The sequence below is a fragment of the Pistacia vera genome, unplaced genomic scaffold (genome assembly GCF_008641045.1).
Source record: "Pistacia vera cultivar Batoury unplaced genomic scaffold, PisVer_v2 Contig467, whole genome shotgun sequence".
In the NCBI taxonomy this organism is placed as follows: Eukaryota; Viridiplantae; Streptophyta; class Magnoliopsida; order Sapindales; family Anacardiaceae; genus Pistacia; species Pistacia vera.
In genome coordinates this window covers 1,363,549-1,372,251 of record NW_022196298.1, presented here as the reverse complement: position 1 = coordinate 1,372,251, position 8,703 = coordinate 1,363,549, and the positions used below count along the sequence as shown (strand labels likewise).

The 8,703-nt window shown below is 40.6% G+C and overlaps 1 protein-coding gene across 1 annotated transcript; it reads left to right on the top strand.

Annotated features, from left to right (window-relative positions):
* Nucleotides 1-535: 535 nt before the first annotated feature.
* Nucleotides 536-2,487, top strand: LOC116145808. The gene is made up of 2 exons (XM_031431247.1): nucleotides 536-1,447; nucleotides 1,759-2,487. The coding sequence occupies exons 1-2, from the start codon at nucleotides 536-538 to the stop codon at nucleotides 2,485-2,487; spliced, it is 1,641 nt and encodes a 546-aa protein (XP_031287107.1).
* Nucleotides 2,488-8,703: the final 6,216 nt, after the last annotated feature.

Sequence of the window (8,703 nt, the reverse complement as noted above, 5' to 3'; positions counted from 1 at the left end):
AGAATAAAATAGTTACTAGTTTCCAGAAGGCACCAGGGAAAGCAGTACAATTTGAGAACTGCGAGCCTTTGAGGCAGCCAGCCACTATTGATCCCATTAGGGAGAGGGAGCGGGGGATGGAGAGGGATGTTTTAGTGCCATCTAAAGTTTCAGTTCCGAGTACAGTTAGAGTTGGGGATGCTTCTTTGGCTTTGGTCCTGTATCAGCAGACTATTCGTGCTAGTAGAGCTGAATTTTCTGGCTCTGAATCAAGGTCGGAACCTGATTCCCCTTTTCCTATTGAGGATGAGCAAGACTGTATTATGGGATTTACAAATTGCAAAAAAAACACTCAGTCCTTTATGAGTTCTGGGAGTAGGCAATCTACCTCTTCCAACAGGTTTGCCTCACTTGTTCTGCATAGTGACGATCTCCAGACACCAGATGCCACCTTATCTGGATCAATTTCCTTGCCACCCCTAGCAAAGGGGATAGGTCGGGGGAAGTGGGGGCTTCGGGTCAAGTGATTTATTAGCTTGTTTCTATCCCAATTCCAATGATAAGGAGTTGGAATATTAGAGGCCTTAACGGCTTCTCGAAACAACGCGCTGTGCGGAATTGGATTTCTGACTCTTCTTTGGGTTTGATTAGTTTGTTGGAGACTAAGGTTGAGCAGTCTCATTTACAGTCAATGGTCTCGTTTGTTTGTCCTTTGTGGCAGTTTTTATCGAATATGATAGATTCTATTGCTTGCCGTGTCCTAGTATGTTGGGACTCTTCTCTTTACTCTGTGCATAGTCTTCATTGCTCTCTTCAGGAGATTACTTGTAGGGTTACTCATGTTTCTGAGGGGTTCTCATTTTGGATTACTTTTGTGAATGGTTCTAATGACCCTAGGAATCGCTGCAATCTGTGGGATTTCCTTAGGGATCAGTCGGCAGTGTTTGGTTCAAAGGGGCTCCCGTGGCTTGTGTTGGGTGATTTTAATGCCATCTTGGGAGCCTCTGACAGAGTAGGGGGTGATCCTGCGTGGTATGGTTATATGGATGATTTTGGCCAATGTATCCATGATGCTGAGTTGATTGGGGTTCCTTTTACTGGGCTTCGGTATACTTGGCATAACAGTCAACAGGGCGATGGGTTTATTTTACGGAAGCTCGATTGGGTCTTTGCATCACTTTCTTGGTTCCTTGATCGACCGAGCATAGTTTCAGAGTTCCGACCTCGAGATGTTTCAGATCATAGCTCTATTGTCATCCGGTTTGGTCCCCGCCGTGGCAAGGTACCATCCCCTTTTAAATTTCTAAATTTTTGGGCTGATCATGCAAATTTTAGGGATATTGTTCAGGCAGTTTGGGACGAGCCTATTGTAGGCAATCCTATGTTCCGACTTATGCAGAAATTGGGGTTAGTGAAACGGAAGCTAAAAGCTTTACATATTAGGGTTTCCAGTCATATCTCCAGCAGGGTAATTGAGGCTCGGGCTCGGTGGGCAGCAGCCTAGGGAAATTTGGATCGGGACCCCTTTTCTACTGAGTGCATCTTTGAGGAGAGGAACCTTGCCAACCAGTATTTCAGTCTTTGTCGAGATGAGGAGGCTTTCGTTAAGCAACGGTCTCGTGTTCAGTGGCTGCACTTAGGGGATCAGAATACTAAGTTCTTTCATAAGTCGTTGATCCATAGGCAGGTTCGGAACTGCATCCACGGTTTGACTGATAGGAATGGTACTCATATTACTGACAGTCAGGGTTTAGGCGTTTGGCGGTGGGTTTTTTTTAGGATCTTCTTGCTGCCCATAGTCAACCTCAGATTGCAGAGGCTTCCAGGTATTTTTCTGGCCACATTTCTCCTGATATGATTTCTCCATTGACTGCTCCTATCACTGATGATGAGATTAGGATTGCTTTATTTTCTATCCCGGATGATAAAGCCTCGGGCCCGGATGGATTCACATCTCTGTTTTTTAAGCGGGCATGGGATATTATTGGTACAGATTTCAGAGATGCAGTGAGACATTTTTTTGCTACTAATGAAATGCCAAGATGTGTTAATGCCACCAGGATTGCTTTGGTTCCTAAGGTGGAGAGCCCGAGTCGTATGACGGACTTTAGGCCGATATCTTGTTGTAATGTACTTTACAAATGCATTTCTACGGTGATTGTGAATCGGTTTAAAGTTGTGCTTCCGGATATTATTGGGGTTTCCCAGTCAGCTTTTGTCCTAGGTCGAAGGATTTCTGATAATATTCTGCTGACTCAGGAGCTTTTGCGGAATTATCATCTTGGGGGTCCTTCACCTCGATTTGCCCTTAAAGTTGATATTCGGAAAGCTTTTGATACTGTGAGTTGGGAGTTCATCCTTTTGGGATTGCGTACTGTGGGGTTTCCTGAGCGTATGGTGAGGTGGATCATGACATGTATCTCTACACCGTATTTCTCTGTTGCCCTGAATGGAGAGCTTCATGATTTTTTTAGGTCCTCCCTCTCGCACGCCAGTTTTGGGTTTTGATTGAAAATCAAAATATTCTTCATTCTTCTTCTTTGTTTCTTAAGACTAAAGAGGATCTAGCAAATCCCTCTTTAGTTCCTTGCGATTATCTTCGTGTCGACTACGTCGATTCAATCCTACACTTGGGTCGGTATAAAAATACGCTCAGAGACAACTTGGAAGAGCCTCCAAACGTGCATATGATTTCTTAAACCTTGAACTGATTTTTTTTGCAGATTTAATATATATTGTACAAACTGTAAATTTGTACCTGGATCTTGGTTCTAATGAATGATCCATGTTGTTTATGTTTTTGTTTTCCACTACGTAAATGGGTCGTTTACTAATATCATTGATACATTGTAAAGTGTACAAGGCAGTCCTATTTAAAGGGATTAACTTAACCTGATAACAATCAGATTTGAAATCAGAATATTAGTCACACACCTAGCTCCTAGGATAACTTCTATATACAAGGTTCTGTTAAAATTTAAATTTAAAAATATCTACACCATAACACTCCTAGAATTACACGTGTTTCCCCACACTCCCCCTCCCCCTTAAGCTGGTTCGTATACATCGTAAAGACCCAGCTTGCTCACTAAATCTTCGAATGTCTATTTCTGCAACCCTTTTGTAAACAAATCAGCCAGCTGTTCTTTTATAGGGACGTAAGGCATACATACAACTCCTTCTTCTAACTTCTCCTTAATGAAATGTCTATCAATTTCAACATGTTTCGTCCTGTCATGTTGAACATGATTGTGACAAATGTTAATTGCTGCCTTGTTGTCGCAGAAAAGCTTCATAGGTCCTTCAACTTTGATACCCATTTCTTCGACTAGCTTTTTAAGCCACAACAGTTCACATTTACCTTGAGTTGTAGCCCTGAATTCTGCCTCAGCATTGCTTTGCGCCACAATAGTTTGTTTTTTACTTCGCCAAGTGACCAGATTACCTACGACATATGTACAGAAACCTGTCGTTGACCTCCTATCATTGATACATCCAACCCAATCTAAATATGTATAAGCTTCAATCTTCAATGGATGCTTATTAGTGAAAAGCAATCCTCTATCAGGTGTTCTTTTCAAATACCTTAAAATCTTATACACAGCATCCAGATGTTCGTCTGTTGGAGAGTGCATGTGTTGACTGACCACACTAACCGAGAAGGCGATATCGGGTCTAGTGTGAGATAGATAAATGAGTTTCCCGACTAGTCGTTGATATCTCTCCTTATTAGTCTGTTTCTTATCTCCACTAACCTTCAGTTTAAAGTTTGGTTCAATAAGAACCTCACCAGGCCTGCATCCTAGCATTTCGACCTCCTTGAGTAGATCTAGTGTATACTTCCTTTGCGTGACTGCAATGCCAGATTTTGATCTTGCTACTTCAATCCCTAAGAAATACTTCAAATGTCCAAGATCTTTGATTTCGAATTCCTTCCCAAGATACTCCTTAACCTCTTGAACACCTTTACTGTCATTACCTGTCACTATTATGTCGTCAACATGTACGATTAACACAGTGATTCTCCCTGCCAAATACTTCAGAAATAGTGTGTGGTCAGCTTGACTTTGTGCAAACCCGAAACCTTTGATTGCTCTTGAAAATCTGTCAAACCAAGCCCTTGGTGATTGCTTCAGATCGTATAGTGATCTTTTTAGTCTGCATACGTTGTCCTTTCCGTAGTGTTTCTCAAATCTTGGAGGGAGTGACATATACACCTCTTCTACTAGCTCTCCATTGAGAAAAGCATTTTTGACGTCAAGCTGGTGGAGTGGCCAATCTTGATTTGTTGCTATGGACATGATCACTCTGACTGTGTTCATCTTTGTTAAGGGTGCAAAGTCTCTTGGTAGTCAATGCCGTAAGTCTGGGTGTACCCTTTGGCAACCAGCCTTGCTTTGTAACGGTCAATCGATCCATCAGCCTTGTATTTGAGAGTGAAAACCCACTTACAACCAACGGGAACCTTGCCTTCTACCGATTTAATAATCTCCCAGGTCCCAGTTTTTTCCAATGCCTTCATCTCCTCCATTACAGCCACACGCCACTCTTGTTTCCCCAAAGCTTCTTCAATATTCTTGGGTATTTCTACAGAAGCCAGATTGAGAGCAAAAGACAAATAGGCAGGAGATAATCTGTGATATGATGTGTATTTAGCAATGGGATGTTGTGTGCAGGTTCTTACTTGTGTGCATGTTCTTACTCCTTTTCTGGTTGCTATGGGTAGATTTAGATTATTACCTGTTGCGTTTGATTCCTATATCTCGGCTGAAGGATAGGGCAGTATTGGTATAGGTTGAAAGGTCTGCATTATCCTGTTAAGATTCTTTCGCCTTTTATAAACACGAAGTTCAAGGCAGTTAGACTCCTCCCCCTCTTTGCGATTTTCTGGCACCGAGATTGGAACAAAATGTTTTGGAGTTTTGGAGAAATATCTACCGAGTTCCTAGGATTCTTTGAATTTTTAGTTTGCTGATTTTTTTGAGGCACTGAAAAATCTGAATTTGAGTTTTGGTTTAGAGAGATTGATGGAGAAGTTTGAGTGTCATTCGAATTTTGAACTGGAGAGATTTGAGGAGAGATATTAGGAACTGAAGACATTTGAGGAGAGATATTAGGAACTGATTCTGCTGATTTTGATTCCCAAAACTTCTCTTCTGATTCGAATTGTGAGCTTATCTCCCCTTGAAGAGGAGTTTTAGAGAAGTAAGGAAGATTTTCAAAAAAGGTGACATTGGCTGACACAAAGAATTTTTTAGAGATGGGATCAAAACACTTGTATCCTTTTTTTAGCAGGAGAGTACCCCAAAAATACACACTTAATGGCCTTAGTATCAAGTTTGCTTCGAAATTGACTGTGAATATGGACAAAGGCTTGGCAACCAAATGTTTTTGGGGTAAAGAATGTAATAACTTTGTATTTTGATAGAATTTTTTAAATATTTGAATGGGTGTTTGAAAATTGAGAACTTTAGATGGCATACGATTAATTAAGTATGCGGCAGTCAAAACAACTTCCCCCCAAAGATATTTTGGAACTTGATAGGTGAACATTAATGCCCTAGCCACTTCTAAGAGATGCCAATTTTTCCTTTCGGCGAGACCATTTTGTTGAGGACTATTGACACATAAGGATTGATGAATGACTCCTTTTTTAGATAAGAAATTACCGAGTATAGTAGAGAAATATTTATGACCATTATCCGTTCGAAAAAGTTGAATAGAAACACCAAATTGGGTTTTAATCATGGTGTAGAAATTTTGAAAGCATTGAAACGTTTCAGATTTGTCTTTTAATAGGTATATCCATGTTAAACGAGTATGATCAGCAATAAAAGATATAAACCATCTTGTACCTGAAATATTTGAAACATGGGATGGACCCTAGAGATCACTATGAATAAGATTAAAAGGCGAAGATTTTTCATAAATTTTTTAGTGAAAATGTGCTCTATGATGTTTTGCAAGTTCACAAATATCACATTAGAGAATGATCTTTATTAGAAAATAAAACAGGAAACAATTTTGCTAAATAACGAAAATTGGGATGTCCTAATCTACGATGCCATAACATTATATTATCTTCTTCAAGAGAAGTGAAGGCTTTATTTGCGACTTGAACTTGTCTACCTATGCTTGATCCTTCTTCAAAATAATACAGACCATTCTCCAACCTAGCACTGCCAATCCTCTTCCCCGAGATCAAGTCCTGAAACTCACAGTAGGTAGGATAAAAGTTAGCAACACAGTTTTGGTCTTTAGTAAATTTGCTAACTGAAAACAAGTTACAGGTAAGTTTGGGAACATGTAACACAGAATTAAGAGCAAGATTTTGAGAGATAGGATTTTTTCCTTTTCTTGCTATGGCTGATAGAGATCCATCGGCTATTCGAACTTTGATATTACCCAGACAAGGGGAATATGAGGTAAACAGATTAGATAAACCAGCCATGTGGTCAGATGCCCCTGAATCTATTATCCAAGGGACGCAAAAGTTGTTTGTCATACCTGCTAAGGAACAAGACGGATTAGGAGTGGATGCAGCTGGCCTTTTGGTCTTCTAAATCAGGTCTTAAAGAAGATCCTATTGCTCCTTGGAGATGATTGAGTCTTGAGAACCAGTTTACGAGCCTGAATGAACGGACTGGGTGTCTTTAGTGACATGAAGAGCACAATTATTGCTCTCGACTGGTTTATTGTTCTTCAGGTGCGCTGGTTTACCGTGCAGCTTCCAATAGGTTTCTTTGGTATGACCGACTTTGTGACAATGGTCACACCAAGGGCGTTTGTTGTCACTCGTTCGATTGTAACGCTACTGAGTTGTTAGAGCAGAGTCGGTAGCCAATGCAGATTTATTGATAGGTAGAGTGAGCTAGTTTCCTCCAATCATCACGAACCGGTGACTTTCTTCCCGACGAACAGCAGCAAAGACTTCTTGAATAGAAGGCAGGGGTTCTCTTCCAATTATTCATCCTCGTACATCATCTAAGTCTCGGTTGAGGCTAATCAGAAACTCAAAGATGCGCTCTTGTTCAAGCATCTTGTTGTACAGCGTATTGTCAGCATCACACTCCCATTTCACCTGTCGATACTGATCAGCCTCTTTCCACAACCCTTTGAGAATGTTGTAGTATTGAGTGACTGAGAGCTCTCCCTGTCTAATTCGGCGAACCCCTTGAGTGACTTCAAATAGCTGTGCAACATTACCAACATCAAAATAAGTTTCTGCAGTGACTTCTCATATGGCTTTGGCAGTAGGAAGAAACAGATATAATCGACCTATATCTGGTTCCATAGAGTTGATCAGCAAGGCCATCAACAAGGAGTTTTCGGCCTCCCAAGTAGGGTATGAAGGATCTGATTCTGGCGGGGGCTGTAGTGGTGCCCAAGAGATAGCCGTATCTACCTCGACCTCGAACAAACATGGTGACAGAACAGGACCATGGTAGATAGTTCTACCCATTCAGCTTGTGTGAGGTGATTTGTAGTGAGGGGTTTTTTGTTACAGGAGCATGATGAGGTGCTGTTTGGGGAATAGCAGCAGGAGAGGGGTTTGTTTTAGGGCTTTTGGAAGTGTTTTCACCTGAAAGATCAGACATGGTGTTTGGTTGGTGTTTCGACTGGGTTAGGGACTCTCTGGTTTTCTCTCAACTTTTCTGGATAGGGATCAATTCGGCTCTGATACCATGAAGAATTGGAGAAGCCGAATGTTTCATTGATACATCGTAAAGTGTACAAGGTAGCCCTATTTAAAGGGATCAACTTAACCTGATAACAATCAGATTTGAAATCAGAATATTAGTTACACACCTAACTCCTAGGATAACTCTTATATACAAGGTTCTGTTTAAATTTAAATTTAAAAATATCTGCACCACAACACTCCTAGAATTACACGTGTTTTCCCACAAATTAGTTTAAACAAGCCATGCAAAGTGAATTTGAGATGACTGATCTGGGGGAAATGACATACTTTCTTGGCATGGAGATAAACCAATTGGCATATGGGATTTTTGTGAGTCAAAGGAAGTATGCAAATGAGATTTTGAAGAAGTTCAGCATGAAGAATTGCAATCCAGTGAGCACACCTTTGGTGCAAAACTAAAAGTTATGCAAAGAATATGGTGCAAGCAAGGTTGATGAGTCCATGTATAGAAGCCTAGTAGGTTGCTTGTTGTATTTGACAATAACTAGGCCTGGTCTAATGTATGCCTCCAACCTTCTAAAGGTATATAAAGGGAAGTGTAGACCGGGGATATGGTTTAGAAAATCAGAGAAGTTCAATCTTATTGGCTATACAGACAGTGATTGGGCTGGTTCTCACTTCTAGTTATGTGTTTTCTTTAAACTCAGGAGCTTTTTGTTGGCTGTCCAAGAAACAAGAGACTATAGCTCAATCATCTACAAAGGCAGAATATATATGCTGCTGCTGTAGTGAATCAAGCCATTTGGCTAAGAAGACTTTTGAAGGACTTGAAGCTGGACCAATGTGATCCTATTAAAATTTATTATGATAATCAGTCCACTGTTGCTATGGCAAAGAATCCTATCTTACATGGTTGAACTAAGCACATAAAAATCATGTTTCATGCTATGAGGGAAGCTGAGCAAGCTAAAGAAGTTGAACTGATGCATTATAGGAGTGAGGAACAATTGGCTGACATAATGACAAAACCAGTTAACAAGTCCAAGATTAAAGAACTAAGGTTTAGACTTGCTGTTTCT